Raw genomic sequence first — 16,298 nt, forward strand, 5'->3', positions numbered from 1 at the left:
TCTAGTGCTGAATCCTACTCAAGACAAATCTAGCCTCGTGTTTGATTGGCGAACCCCGTCTCTCCAGTCCTGGCTCATTCAGTAATACCTGGCTGCATGGCCTTTGGGCCAGGGGAAAAAAGGCAAGAATGCTTTAAATGGACAGAACGCGGGGGGGTGGGGGTGGGGGGCTTAAATTCCATTGACTTCAGTGGCATGTGCTTAGAGAGAAACACATGCTTAAGTGCTCTCCTGAACAAGAAGGCTCAACTGCCTCTGTTTCCTCAAGGTATTCCCAGGGGATAATAAGCATGTTCCTACCTTAGTGGGGTTAGTTAGTTAATGTTTGTAAAGAACTTTGAAAATGTAAATATTGTATAATGGGTTCTCATGGAAGATAGATACTTAAGCACTTTTCATATCACAGGGTAGAATGGCCCTTTAAGACAGGCAGGCTTAGCCCTACCAGTGACTAACTAACCCACAGCCTCCCACGTGAGGGGTCTGAGGCCAGGGATCAGGTGATAGCAGGGCCGGTGCAAGGATGTTTCGCGCCCTAGGCGAAACTTCCATCTTGTGACCTCCCCCCCCGTGCACCCCGCCCTGAAGAGCACCCCCCCGCGGCAGCTCCCCCTCTCCACACTGAGGTGTCCCCCACCCCAGCTCACCCCTGCTCCGCGCATGAGCACGCCGTGGCTGCTTCACTTCTCCCGCCTCCCAGGCTTGCAGCACCAATCAGCTTAGGTGCCGCAAGCCTGGGAGACGGGAGAAGTGAAGCGGCCATGGCATGCTCGAGGAGGAGGCAGGGAAGGGATGAGCCGGGGCGGGGAGTTCCCCTGCATGCTGCTCCCCCCCGCCTTACTTGCTGCAGGCAGCCCTCCCCATGCTCCCTTGCCCCAGCTCCCTCCGCCTAAATGCCAGCAGCGACCGGGGCGGCCGAAGATCCGGCGGCCGCGGTCCCTGCCGAAGAAAGTGGTGCCCCCCAAATGTCAGCACCCTAGGCAACTGCCTAGGTCACCTAAATGGTTGCACTGGCCCTGGGTAGTAGCCTGTAGGTCACCTGGTCCTTAGATCAAGGCCAACAAACAGCTCAGTTGGGAAGGAGATCTGCAGGAGACCCTGGGTCAGGGGAAAAGGAACTTGTTAACTTGCATTGGATTGTTTTGTTTTGAGGAATAAACCCATCCCTGAAGAGAGGGACTGAAACTCATATAAAGCTCCCAACAGCATCTGATGCACTGGCTGGTGAGTTGGCCCATCAGTTTATACCTAGACTTCTTTGGCACAGCAGCTGGAGGACATTTTCTATTAACAGGGGTTTTATTGAATCTAGATTTTTTAAATGAACAAACAGGATGTGGAAGTTTAGAGGAGGGGTACTGCATATGTCTGTTACTGTGAAAGACCTGTAGTCTGAGTCTAGGTACTGATTACCCAAGATTTGGTGAATCATTGCAAAACAATGTCTGTTGCCAATTACAAAACAGTAATTTAATTTTATTTATACAATACTTCCTTTCCAGCATCGCTAGCATTTGGTACATCAAAAAACAACATGTTTCAGAGATGATTTGGGGGAAGAGGGAAGAAGTGTCAGACGTGACCACACATCATGTTGAAAAGCAATTGTAAACATTAAACATGTCATAATGCACAATATACACACTTGGTCCAAATTTTCAAAATGGATTCTAAACTATGCGAACCCCTGTGTTGCAAACTAGGTAACTGTCTCTCACTATTCTTATGTGTGCATACTCATGTGACTTGTAAATGTTGGTGGACACACAAGAAACATTTGCATGTATAGTTTTAGAGGCCCATATGAAAAGCTGGCCACAAAAGCACATGATGATCTCAAGAAAAAATAATGGTGCATCTTAGATTTGGCAAAGGACAAACGATTTGGTTCTTTAGATGCACATGCGAGATTCTCACTGAACTCAGTGGATTCTGGGATAAGATTTGTCCTTTGGGTACATCCATTTTCCTATAGGAGTTCAGATATCTGCGTAACATACAGCACTTGGAGAGTTTAATTTTCCCTCTTAAAACTTTCTATGGTAAATGTATATGCAATACTGACAGAACAAATTTAAGAGCTGAGATATGAAGAGATTGGGAATGCAGTAGAGACCAATAAATCCTATGTGGGTATAAAGCTGAAATGTAATGAACAAGCAGGGTATTAAGATAAAGAGGAGAAATAAATTATGCAAGGGTACCAATCAATAGGAATATAGATGATAATATAATTCTGTCTCTAGTTCCTTTTTTCACAGCTGCCTTCTTAACCTCACATACATAATTTGTATGGTCATATATGGTTAGTATCTTGTTTTCATTTTTTGTTTTCGAGATACAATCCTTTCCATGTCTGAAATGAATTTTCAGCTGCAGCAAACAGCAAGGACCTGGGAGCATTCCTGCTTCTGAGTCATAGCTGTGTTACTAAATTGTTTAGGTTACAGGCTATAAGGAAAATGACAAAGGTATCCTATCCTAATTTTTATGATGTTCTATATTTCTCAGCCTGGAGCACTCCTCATACCAGACAAAGAAGTCCTGAGCAGCTGATGAATTTGAGCTTCAGGTTTTCACTCTAGGTCTTGCTCCGTTGCTTTAAATTGACAAGTTACGATCTGCAGAAATTCCCATGGAAACCACAGTAACGACAACAAAAAAAAACTATAAAATACTTAGTTCCGCTGAATTGTTGTCCAGCTCACAGGGACCAGGTGTCTGCCTTATTTTCCTTACTCCTTAAAAAGGAAGCTATGTATATCTTCCTCCACACTGAGGAGGGTGTGATTTTTATGAGCTTACGCTGTACAGTTTTCTGTGCCGTGCAAGACCATACAAATGTCGGTTTACATGCCAGAGGGGGTGTGCACTTAAGTGCTGAGTCTTCCCAGGCAGAGCTGATTTCAGAGTCTGTGTCTTTCTGCAGCTAGGTGGGTCCCTACGTGTGTGTGCGCGCTGGAGGAGGCTTGTGGGCCTGGCTCAGCAGGACAATGGAAGGGAGCCCCGACTGGTGAAACAGATGAGCTCAGTGGTACCCCGGTACATCAGGTGGCACTTCAGAGTGGGGGGTAACCTGTCACAGCGGTTAAAGGTGGTTCACGCAATATTACCAGCCCAAAGCTTCGCCTGAGATTTGAACAAACCCAGAAACCCACATCTGGGGTTTGAAAATAAGAAATTCTGATGAGTTCCCCCGCCCCCTCAGCCACATAGTTTTTCATTTGTCTCTCTGTGTTGTTCAGGAGTGGTCCTGAACCAGTGCCCATGCGCAGTGATAGGTCTCACTGCCGGGCTGCCAGAGGTGCACCCTTTCAGCCATGAGCAAAGCCAAGTTTCAGCCCACAGCAGGTGCCTTGTTTGCTTGCTTTGCACTGAAGTGTTCTGTTCCGCAAAGGAAAAGCCTTTACGTTCTACACCGCGATAAGAATCCAAAGCTAGTCTTCAAACTACATGTCCTCTCACTGCTTTGTATTATTGTTACAATTCCTTCAGCTTGAACCTTTCCAGGTTCTGACATTCTTTTGCTGCTAGTTCCCTACTCCACCATCCATGTTGCTGCTGTTCTGGTGATGCCCCTGTTAAAAGTGATGAATAATCAGGGCATTCAGTGTTTTTGGAAGCATTTGTGGCACATTCTGGCTATACAGTAGGAACCACCAGAAAGCATAATCACCTGTCGGGGAATTTCCCAAGGTTTTTCAGACAGACCATCATTGTCTGTTCACAATCCCACCAGAAACTTACTGCAGCAGTTATGCTTTCTGGTGTAGCTGGTAAATGGAGCAGCATTTAACTGAATTAGCTCGAATTAGGCGCCCAAGACTGAAATCTTATGTTTTATCATATACAGCCACAGAGAGAATGTCAGAGAGCCACCTCTGGATTTCATTAAAGATAGCTGCAAAGAGAATGCCAGGCTGAGAACCAAGATTTTAAAAAGGCAGACAACACCTGATCATCCCAGAGAAAATTTGGGGAAAGCAGCTCCACATTTGCAAAATGTCAGGAAAATGAGTAATATGGGATCATATTCCTTCAGCAAGAGAAAGAGCTGGGGGAAAAGGGCTTGTCTTGGAAAGAATCATTTTTGCTTGATACTATGTGGTCAGGATAGCATGTAACTATTGTAAAAAACCAGAAATCCTAGATCCCTTGTATGAAGCTGACTTTTCTTGCTCTGGGTTTTATCAACAACAACAAAAAAACATGTCAAATGGCCAGTACATAGACACACATTTAAAAGGATTCCCCATCCTGCATCATAGTCCTGGGCAACTCAATCCAGTTAGAATAGCTATGGAAGTGTTGCAAGTGAGCAAAGGAAACTAAAAAAATCCCCAAATAGATCCTTTCCTAGAGAACATTTGGAATATTTTACACTTTTTTTTTCTTTTTAATTAATGGTCCAGACAGTCCCTTGTGTTCTGCTTTCCCTGCTCTGCCTAGGGAGGCTTTGGAAATGCATTGAGTCAGACAGGATCACTCAGAATTAAATGAAATTTAATGTGGATAAATGTAAAGTAACGCACATTGGAAAAAATAACCCGAACTATACCTACCATATGATGGGGGTTAATTTAGCTACAACTAATCAGGAAAGAGATCTTGGAGTCGTCGTGGATAGTTCTCTGAAGACGTCCATGCAGTGTGCAGCAGCAGTCAAAAAAGCAAATGATGTTAGGAATCACTCAAAAAGGGATAAAGAATAAGACAGAGAATGTCTTATCGCCCTTATATAAATCCATGGTAAGCCCACATCTTGAGTACTGTGTACATATGTGGTCTCCTCATCTCAAAAAAGATATACTGACATTAGAAAAGGTTCAGAGAAGGGCAACTAAAATGATTAGAAGTTTGGAGATGGTCCCATATGAGGGGAGATTAAAGAGGCAAGGACTTTTCAGCTTGGAAAAGAGGAGACTAAAGGGGGATATGATAGAGGTATATAAAATCATGAATGGTGTGGAGAAAGTGAATAAGGAAAAGTTATTTACTTGTTCCCATAATATAAGAACTGGAGCCACCAAATGAAATTAATGGGCAGCAGGTTTAAAACAAATAAAAAGGAAGTTCTTCACACAGCACACAGTCAACCTGTGGAACTCCTTGCCTGAAGAGGTTGTGAAGGCTAAGACTATAATATGGTTTAAAAGAGAACTAGATAAATTCATGGAGGTTAAGTCCATTAATGGCTATTAGCCAGGATGGGTAGGAATGGTGTCCCTAGCCTCTGTTTGTCAGAGGGTGGAGATAGATGGCAGGAGAGAGATCACTTATGTAACCACTGGAGTCAGAGTTGGAAAGGCCCTACAGGTCCCAATCCTATTCCCACTTAAATTAATGAGAATATTTGCATGAGGGAATCAAGCATAGCTGGGATGTGTACATTAGTTCTGGGACCTGTATGCTAGTCCAGGGTTTGCATTACCATTTTCTACAGCTCTCTTTGGATTCTGATACTGCTCCCAGGGAAGCACATGGCAAAACTCCTATTGATCAGGAGCGGGGTTGTTGACTCTAGATTGTCAGCTCCTCCAAGAGGAGGTTAGTTTAGTTTTTGGCTTAGTGCTGGTGACCTGTGATATACAGAAGGTCAGATTAGAAGATCTAGTGGTCCCATCTGGCCTTAAACTCTATAATTCTATTAATTCCCTGACTGCTTCCTATTGCTGAAGCCAACACATGGGAAACCCAGCTCTAGAGGAGAAATGTAGCCAAGCAGAGAAATGGCCTGTTTCCAAGGAGGCTCGACCCAAGAACCTCTGAGTGAGAATGGCTGCCTTTTTAGGACTTCAGGCAAGCTAGGAAAATCCATCTCCTATTTCCCCATCATCTTCATGCTCTGCTTTCTTTAGTGAAGAGGAGAAATACCACAGAGAACCAAAACTCAGAGCAGCGGAGTATATCTGCCAACAAAGGAAGGACACAACAAGCAGCAGGAAGAAAAACGGAATGGGGCCCCTCTTTGTTTCAGGAAGCCGTGTGTTTCAATGGTTAGGCCAGGGGACTGGGATCCTGGATTCTAATCACAACTCTGCCACTGACCCACTGTGTGACCGCTCACTGCCTCAGTTTCCCCCATGTGTTAAATGGGAATACCAGCACTTGCTGTACTTACAACTTCTCACAGGAATGAATAATTCTTGTAATGGATGGGAGACTAAAGGTGGGCAAAATGGTTTGATGTTTGAAATTTCAGTTACTTTGTTTCTGAGGATTCAGAGGGAAGGAAAAATCAGGAAAAATGTTCATGATTCCTTCCCCCACATACACACACACACCTTTTTTTTTTAAACCATATCAGATGAGAAAGTACCAGATACTTCCAATGTGGTAATATTAGACTCAGATTTGTCCTCCAGCTAAAGCAGAGACAATTTAAAAAAGCAATACAATAGCGACGACCTGTCACTTAGAGTATGGTAGACAGGTTTCCCAAGCCACCGCACACATGCATACATGTCCACACACATACAGCCAAAATTAATACTCACAGAATCTATGATCCCCTGCAGGGCTTCAAAGCCGTCATTCACTGGGAAGACGTGATCCTTGCTGTCAGCGATTCGAGCCAGCTGACAGAACAGCAAAAAATAGAAAAGCCAACAATGGTACAAATTAGCCAGCCATCAGCAAATTAAAAGGAGTTCTTCAAATGCATCCACTTGCAAATAAAAATCAGTACTCAATGGAGTGTGAATTGCTAGTACGCTGTAACTCTTTAGAAATTAGCTAACAGTAATACCATGGGCCTGGTTTATTTTAAGGGACCTGTGCTGGGAGTCAGAGAAGATTTCCTGAAATTGGCAGGTGAGAAGCAGAGGCCACATGCTCAAGGGTGAATGATCACAGAGCCAGCAGCAATAGGAAAGTGGGTAGGTAGCAGGAGGCGGTGGGTCTGTGTGAGGAGCGTGGGAAACAAAGCACAGGCAGCAGATGAGCATTTTTTGGTCCCCTTTGGCTGGAGAGAGACAGACCAGGAATGCCACATTGGAGGAGGTGAAAGACAAGTTTATTCGCCTTTGGTGTGCTAGGGGTTAAGGAGAATGGTGAGCCTGGCTCAGGAATCAGGAGCTCTCCATGAAGCAGCTGGAGCAGAATCATGTTTTATTGCTGTGACGGTGACATTTGTTTTAATAATTCTCTCAAATAGCAGGAGTAACATCGCCCAACTGCCTGGGGCTCAGCCTTCCTGTAGCATTGCAAATTGGAGGCAGAGAACTAGCCACACCCTTATCTCTAAGCCCAGCAAGCCTTACCCCCCATCATCCCTGTCGATCAGTTCTATGTATAATAAGAATTAAAATAAACATTTATTGACAACTCTTAAAACAAACATGCTCACCCTCCAGGTTTGTGCCCATAGGGAACATCCCAGGCTATTGGCTCCCCTCTACTATGAAGCAAGGTAATTAAGTTGCTTAGGGATCATAAACCAAGATATAGCAGTTACAGTCAATGGGTGGATTTATAGCTTCCTGAATTCATTCTCTATTGTCTTTCTGCGGGAAGCTTCTGGGGTTTCGAATAACAGTGGGGCTTTATCATTGAAGTCGAGTTAACCTCTACAATGCCTTGATGACTTCAGGCTGTGCCCGTCTAGATAGCCGGTGCTCTCTCCTCCCTTTGCATAAGGCTTGTCTATATTGGAGATTTTTGCACCTATGGTAAATGCACCAGTGCAAACCTCTAATATAGATGTGCTTCACCAGTGTAAAAAAGTGTCATGTACCACTTCAGGTCTACCCTGGTTACAAACCAGGGAAAGCTGCAAGCTGTCTGCACTAGGGGTCTGTCGTGGGGCAGTTACCATGGCACAACTGCACTATAGACAAGACCGTAGAGAGGGAATATAATTTCTCACCACCTCCACAAATTCTCTTATGTTCTTGCTTCATCTTACATTAGAGATGGGATCTGAACCACAACCCTGCACCCAAACACAACCATAACCACATTTTGAAGTTCGGATCCCAATCTTCATTGCAGACCAGGCCCATCCCTGGATCTTGCTGGCTGTTTTTAGAGCTGTGCAATACTCCGTGATTTTGGTTCACAGGAGTTAGTAGAAAGCTTTTCTTTGTGTTTCCTTTGGGCCGGGGTGACATGGGGTTTATGCTGCCTTGAGGGGAACCTCATTTGAGGTTCAAACGAAATGCAGAAGTCTCACACTTGAAACCAGTAATAACCAGCGAGTTTTTCCTTGCCTATATCAAAACAATGAAACCCCCATTTGTCCCACATGAACTCAATCCTGGCCCCACATTCATTGCAAACCATCAGGCTCCTCACTGTATCTTCCAACAAGCTTAGCCTGGGTCTGTAGCTAAATCCACGATGAGATGAGTTTGATAAGTTTCTCTTTCTTCATTAACAAGACTCATTTTTATTATTCAGGGGAGAAAGAGCACTGGGTATTTTGGGCTGCGGATTATGGAAAGTCCTAAAGGAAGCAGAACTCTAGAAAGATTTATAATAATTAGGAGGAGTCAAGGTTATCAGAGTTTAACAGATGCTAATAATTCAATTAAGATCCCAGAAGGAATCTGTATGGGCCAGATCCTCAGCTGGTGTAAATATGAATAGTTCCATTGACTTCTATGGAGTTACAGTAATTTATGCTAGCTGAAGTTCTGGCTCTTGTATGGACATGAACAGCACCTGAAATTGCCCAGCTAGGCTCAAATGAAAAGTTCACTCATAGCTGCTGTATGTGAACTGACAGCATATAGTCCACCTTTGCCAGAATTCCAAACAAAAATAGAAAGAATGACTCATTTACCTGTGTTTCATTGAAATCTTTCACCCCAACACAGTACACGGTGGCTCCCAGGTCACGAGATCGATTAGCCTGGAACCAGAATGCAAATCTTTTAAATAAACAGGTACATGTTACAGATGCAGATTTCTGCACATTTGCAATTGCATTGTTAATATCTCCGTCCTGCTGTCATTCTGTGAGTGGAACTCTCCTCAAAATCAAGGACTGGGGGCATGATAAGGGATAGAATTAAAAGTCTTAGGGCCAAATTCTTCTCTCAGATCTGGATAGCAGATCTTGACTCTAACATTCTGCTCTCCTGCAGATGCAGAGGTTTGTCTATTCCTATAGTAGTTACTTGCATGGTGAACAAAAACATTTATCCATTCTTTTACCCAACAAATCCAATTTCTAGCCATTCCAACTTAACAAAATTTGCCCATTGAAACTGTGCAGTATAAAACAAATGAAACAGATTCAGCCCTCAAAGTGTATATAATTACTAAGGACAGTGGAAGCCCTGAAAAAAATGGTATGTATTGCTCCTGGGATCTATGATAACCATGGTATCTCCTCATACTTAGTGTAGGAGGCATTTCAGTACAATAGCTATTGCAGAGCTATAGCAATTAGTTATTTACAATATCACTAAAAGGGAGGTGGAGAATTTGCACAAAAAATCTTCTCTTTTCAATTTTTTTTTAAACCATTTATTTATAAGTATTTTGGTATTCAAAGTCCATTATGAAAACACTTCTCTTGCAAGCTCTTGTTACTGAATTGGTGACTTTCAGGGCCAGCTCTTCAAAAGAGTGCAGGGCCAGATTTTCAAGTATGGAGCATCAAGAATTGGGGTTAAATTTTCCAAAAAGAGCCCAGCAGCTCCCACTGTGACACTTGCAGACATATTTTCAGAAGCAATCAGCACTCAAAGTGCTTTTTTAAAACTTGAGCAGAAATCTTGTGGTCTGAAAGCCTTGCTGAAATCTTGCTTCTGTTAGTTAGTATTTATCCCTACAAACACATGCATTCTTAGCATACATATCTTGTTTTGGCAGAAATGACAGAAACTCTGTCCCAGGAGCATGGACCATAAGGGTATGTCTACACTGCAATCACAGGGTACAGGTAGATATATCCAGGCTAGCTTTAATCTAGCTAGTTTAGATACCATTAGCAGTTAAACTATAGCATTACAGACTTCGACGCGAGCTGTGCAAGCCCACCAAGAACCCTTGGTAATTACTCGTATGGCTAGCCCATACTGCTACAGCTTCTCCTCTCTAGTACAAACGCTAGTTAGATTAAAACCCAGTGATTGCATTATAGCCAGGCCCTGAATCTCTTACCTCTCGCTCAGCATAAAAGAAGAGGTCTTCGTGGAGTTCGCCATCCGTCAGTGCAATGATGACACTAGCAGTTCTATAGCCTACATAAAATAAACAAAAAATCTTTCACAAAAAGAGCCCATAGGACTAAATTGGTGCACCAAAAACCTAGCCCCAGTGAGCCGGTAATGGGCTGATATATTCCAAAATTTATATCCTTCACCTCTCTTTAACAGCCTACATTAACAAGGCCCCAAGTTTCAATGGAAATTTTTGACCACTTTTAATAAAGCACCTATCTACTGCACCAGCCCTCCAGGATTAGCCTGGAGTCTCCCAGAATTGGCATCGATCTCCTGGTGACTATTGAAAACAATCCGGAAGATTTTAGTAGGATATTTTAAGAAAATTACATTATATCATGTTGGGGGGAAAAAATCTCCCAGAATAGCTTCAGTCAGAGTTGGCAACCCTCCTACTGTATCTGTTAGACTTCTGTGCATTTATATTGTGATCCTCCAAAAGATGTCTGAATGACTCTAAACTGAGAGCCTAGTAAACAAATATTTTAATATTTCAAACAGATTTGACTGATTGCACAGCAGCCATTTTCAAATTTCTTAAAAACATTTCCAGTTATTTCCTGCCTTTATGCATGCTATCTATCCATTCTCTAAACCCACAGAGATTTTCAGTTTATTGTTAGGTCTTCTAAGGCTGAATTGGAATTTAATGAGACTTTAGTAGGAAAATTATTAAAAAGCTTAATTCCTCTTCATCCTTTCAACCATATATACTGACAATGGAGTTGTAACAAGAAGACTGTAATCTTCTTTTATAATATCGATTGTAGCCCAGGCTTGTATGGGCTTCTTTCTGTGTAAATTTACAGCAGCCCTGAATGGAATTAATTTGGGTTTCTGGCAACAGACACTTGGTATAAATCCAAAACAGCTATACAGTCATGCATTACACGAGAACATTGATACTTCACTTTAATAAACGCTAAATATAATTTGAAGGTTGTTTCTGAAAAAGTGAAAATCTGGCTAATTAATTTTAAATGTCCTAAGTCATCAGGAGGATTTTCATGCAGTTATGAACAGATGGGCATTTGTCTGTGCTGATGAAGAAGGAAAAAAAACAATTTTTGCTGGAACGATCTGGTTTGGGTCCATTTGCTTTTGCAGACAGGCACAAACTTTCCTTCTGTTTCTGTGACCAGACTATCACACAGCCTGTGCCAGGGTTCCTGACCTTGCGGAGTTATAAATATGGAAGGAGGAGCCTATACTCATGGGACACAGAATGTTCTTGTAGAAATGAATGAGGGTGTTATATGGTAAGACTGAATTTCAAAAGCACCTACAAGAAATCAAATACTCAACTCCTGCTGAAAGTCAATGGGATTTGGACACCTATCTCGCTTAGTCTCCTTTGAAAATCCCAGCCTAGACTAATAAAAAGATTCTCTCACACCATCATGCAACAATAAAAGAGCAATGACTTGATGAAAAACAATGGGAAGCACAATGAGTACAAAGAAAATAGAATGCCAGGCCTCGTGAAAATACAAATTGCTTCCTACAAAATGTTTCCTACAAACAACCTGCATATAAGCTGCATCAGGTATATTACCTGCTGATAAATCCTTCCTAGGCCAATATTTGCAGAATTGTGTGTCTGATTCTCCACTGGTGTGCACACTGCGTCATTATTTGTACCTCTGCACTGTGAGTGTGTGTGTGTGTGTGATATATATATATGTATAAAAGGAAGGGGGAGTTAATGGGGCTGAGCGTCCCAGACAGAGTCTGAGACTGGCACGGTGAAGTTTTGTTGTTATGCACTGCCATATGGAACCAGACGCTGAATCAAGCACTTTAAGCACTGAGGGATCACTAAACATCACAACACCAATCTGCCTCTTTACACAAATGGCCCTTAGTCCTCAATATAAAATGTATTCAAAGTCCTTTATTGCTCTTCAGGGGAAACTGCATTGAATAACATTGAATTCCTGCAAAAAGCAACAGTCACACCCTTGTCCTGTAGTAAGTTTACGCTCCAGGACTGAAGTCAACCACATAGACAAAAAGCGAGGGGAGCAGGGAAAACACACTCTTACCTTGCACGTTTTCATAGTAAATCTGTTCACTTGCCTGAAATTAAAGCCAAACAGCAGCATTAGCAATAACTGAATAATACTTAGTGATTGCTCCTAACTGACCAGCTAACAACTTGGAAGTGGCAGCAAAGATACCAAATTTGGAAACTGCATTTTATCACAGGCGACATTCATTCTGAAATTAATGTCCCCTTTACATTCTGTAACCCCATGCAAAAAACTTATGCTGCACAATTTTGTTTTCAATTTTACATTTCCCTCTGCTTAGGCTCAGTTCCAAGAGCCAGGGGTTCAAACTGCATATATCCTGACACTGTTTTGTACCCATGTTCCCTTTGCCAATCCGTGAGATGGACATTATAGCATACCTCATCATTTACTTAGTGTGTCAAGGTCAAATTTATTCCAGGAGCGTCACCATTGACTGTAATGAATTTGGGAGCCCCAGCCTAATGCCTGGGATAATTTTAGTGTGCTCTTAATATTATTATGTCTATTGCTGTAGCACATAAAAGCCACAGTCATGGACCCCGGCCCCATTGTGCTTGGTACTGTACACATAAATTACAAAAAGACAGTTCCTGCCTCCAAAGAGCTAACAGTTTAGGATAAGACAAGAGGTGGACGGAGACACACAGACAGACAGGGAGTACAAGGATACCCTGTGCACCCTACACTCTAATTCAGCTCATCCAAATGAGGTGAGCTAGCAGGAGTTGTGTTAAACTTATCTCAAGTGGAAATTCCTCTGTCTGCATCTTATGCTTTACACATGAACAAGTAGATTTTGCAAGACAGTGGTCAAACACTTCTGTGTGTATCGGAGATTGGAATTAAGAGATAGGTTTGCATCTGGGCTTTGAACTCCTCTTTGAAGCTGGGATTCTGGTTGCTGAATTTGGATCTGGCTTTTGATTTTGAACACTCCTGCAAGGTTTGGGGGTGTTTGGGTCTGGGAGTTTTGTTCTGGCTAGAACCAAATCTTGGCTAGCTCTCCTTGCAGCCTGGAATGCACTGTAATTTTCCCATGTGCTGGATTACAGGAATGCAATTCATCTTCATCGAGGGGCATAATCGCTTCCAAAAGCCTCTAAAATGTTTAGTGAAGGTGGGAGACAGGGATAAAGAAATCCTGTGTGGTTTGCATGCAAATGTTTGAGCTAATAAAGTCTGCAGCAGGGCAAGGCAAGAGGGAGAGGAGACTACAAGGTGGGGTGGCTTAACCATCCAATGGAACAGGCTGTGAAGCCAGTCCTCAAACCTAGCCAACTACCTGCAGGATCCAGTCAAGGCCAAGGTCACCCACACAAAGGCCTTTGCTGGCTTCAGGGTCTCCTGCAGCTTGCCCCCCTGTTAGCAGCATAGCTCCAAATGGAGCTGCATGGACTGGGTGCAGCTGTCCTGTGCCCTCGATCGCTCTCCTAAAAAGGGAACGCCCAACACTGAAGGCACGGGCATAGGAAGATAATATTCCAGCCGAAAGTCTGCAGGGTGAATGATGTACAGGGTGAATGATGCCCCTCCTCACATAGGCCAGTTCCTCAATCTTTCTGCCTTCAGGATCCCATCCATTAAGACATGGATAATACCACTTACCTCCCTAGCGGTGTTCTATGGCTTCATGGATTAATTTGTGTTTGCAAAGCACTCTGAGCCCCCCTTGCCGAAAGACATTGTAGAAGCACTTTAAGATTCATTTATTCACCCTTTCAAATCCTTCATGCATGTAAGTGTCGCCTCCCGGCAGAACTTTCTGCAGCTCTTCTAGGCCTTGACGTATCTGATCCCTGAAATATTAAGACAGACGCTCCCTTAGTTCTCATAGACTTTAGACTTTAAGGTCAGAAGGGACCATTATGATCTTCTAGTCTGACCTCCTGCACAATGCAGGCCACAGAATCTCTCCCACCCACTCCTGTAATAAACCCCTGACCTACTGAAGTCCTCAACTTGTAGTTTAAAGACTTCAAGATGCAGAGAATTCTGTTAGCAACTGTCTGGTTGGTCAGGATCTGAAGCGTGGGCAGATGGGTGGAAGGCAATGGGTATACTACTACAGCCTTTGTCAGCAAACTTGTGTCACTCATTAGTGTGAATATTCCATTCCCCTGAGGGATATAAATTATACTGACGTAAGTGCCAGTGTGCACAGTGCTATGTTGGTGGGAGAGCTTCTGCTGACACAGCTTATGCTGCTTGCGGGGGTGGGGTTTTTTAATGCCAATGGGAGAGCTCTAGTATAGTGCGTTGTGCGTGTATCATAGAATATTAGGTTTGGGAGGGATCTCAGGAGGTATCTAGTCCAACCTCCTGCTCAAAGCAGGGCCAATCACCAGGCAGATTTTTGCCCCAGATCCCTAAATGGTCCCTTCAAGGATTGAGCTCACAACCCAGGGTTTAGGAGGCAATGCTCAAGCCACTGAGCTTTCCCTCCCCACCCCTAAATTTTTTTTTTTAATCAGGCGGCCTTACTGGCACACACCAGCCTTACAACTAGCAGGGTACACTCTTAGTCCAAAAATAGCCACTAAAAACCTAAAAAAAAAAATGTTGACATAACCCAGTCAGCTCAGGTCCTGCAGTGGTCTGCAGCACCCACCCACTGAAGTCAACAGAGCTTCTGGAGCATGCATCCACTTCCAACAAGGCACTTAAGGCCTGAATGCTCAAAAGAACCGAAGGGAGCTGAATTTGAGCATCTAAATCCCTGCCTTAAAGGCAGGTATTTGAGAAAGAAAATTGCTATGTGCGGGAATGCTCCTAGTTCCTTCCTCTTGGTCATCTATCTGTGCTACTGTAAATAATGAAGAAACGTTTTATTCCATTGACTACATAATGGCAGGTCAGGCAGTGAAGTACAAACTTTGGCCACAGTCTTGGTAATCTAAGAATTTTATTTTTAAGTGGTAACAGGGGAACACTTGACTGCCCCTCTCTCTAGGGGTGTGAAAACTAGACCAGAGTCGATTTTCATTGCTAGTCTCGCAGCCTGGAGAAAGCATCACGACAGAAACATCTCCTGTGATATTCTGGCATATGTATTTCTCCACACTCATACTCCCTTTACAACCCCAGTATATCTTGTGGCAAGACAAGTGGAGCTGCTGACTTACATCTGGCTGTATATGATCATCCGGCAGGCTCCAGTATATTTGGATACGATGCCTTCCACTCCCAGCCAAACCCAACTTCAAGATTAATGAGCTAATGGAAAAGGCTTTAAGATTCAGGGTGTCCCATTTAATCTTTTGGAAACCCAGGCACAGTGACTGATCAGTCAGAAGCTAAGCAGCGTGGGGGGGACGGACATGTTTCACTGAGTTGCAGGCACCAACATGTAAGAGCTGAGTACAGTTTAGATGTTTTTATAAAGCCCAGATGAAGTCTTTGTGGTATGCAGGGTATCTCTGAATGAACTAATGCTATCTATCTTCATGGGAACTAGATTAAATCAATTTGTATGCAGGACCAGACTAACTCTGCAAGCCTGAATGCCAGAGATTTTTAGCCACATGGCTCTAAATCTCTTTTGCTGTATGGGTCCAGGATTCTTCCAGGAATGCAAGAACCAAAAAGGATTTGAGGATAAAATTTCCATGCTTCCATCTATCTGTACCATTTGAGTCTTCAAATTTGGGCAGCAATTCTTTGAGAAATGAGCTCACTTCTGAAAATTATGGGGTTACTTCTCCCCATCTGGAAATACAGGCTTTTTCATGAGTTTTAGGATAAAGTGAATCACCCAAATAGGAGATAATGAGGCTCTGAATTTCAAAAAAAACAGACTCTCAGGACTTTGACCCTTCTACTGGTAGATCTTAAAGGAACAAAATATAGAAAAATGAAAAACAAGAATTGAAAAAGTGATCTGTCCTAAATACACTAAAAAGTTCATAAGACGCAAAGAATGCCCATGCTGGGTCTGATCAAAGGTTCATCTAGCCGAGTATCCTGCCTTCTGACAGTGGCCAATGTCAGGTGCTTCAGAGGGAATTAACAGAACAGGTAATCACCAAGTGATCCATCCTCTGTCAACCATTCCCAGCTTCTGGCAATTCAGTTTGGCTTTTGATAAATT

General features: G+C 43.1%; 1 protein-coding gene across 4 annotated transcripts in view; it reads right to left on the minus strand.

The window, feature by feature from the left end:
* Positions 1-16,298, minus strand: part of ANTXR1 (ANTXR cell adhesion molecule 1) — a 250,183-nt gene that overhangs the window by 211,467 nt on the left and 22,418 nt on the right. For all 4 annotated transcript variants that reach the window (XM_050940028.1, XM_050940026.1, XM_050940027.1 and 1 more), the window contains exons 4-8: positions 13,926-14,007; positions 12,221-12,254; positions 10,114-10,193; positions 8,786-8,854; positions 6,498-6,578 (exon numbers count right to left, since the gene is read on the minus strand). In XM_050940028.1, coding sequence (XP_050795985.1) covers positions 6,498-6,578; positions 8,786-8,854; positions 10,114-10,193; positions 12,221-12,254; positions 13,926-14,007 — 346 coding nt within the window. The remainder of the gene's footprint in view (positions 1-6,497; positions 6,579-8,785; positions 8,855-10,113; positions 10,194-12,220; positions 12,255-13,925; positions 14,008-16,298) is intronic.

The sequence above is a fragment of the Gopherus flavomarginatus genome, chromosome 2 (genome assembly GCF_025201925.1).
Source record: "Gopherus flavomarginatus isolate rGopFla2 chromosome 2, rGopFla2.mat.asm, whole genome shotgun sequence".
In the NCBI taxonomy this organism is placed as follows: domain Eukaryota; kingdom Metazoa; phylum Chordata; order Testudines; family Testudinidae; genus Gopherus; species Gopherus flavomarginatus.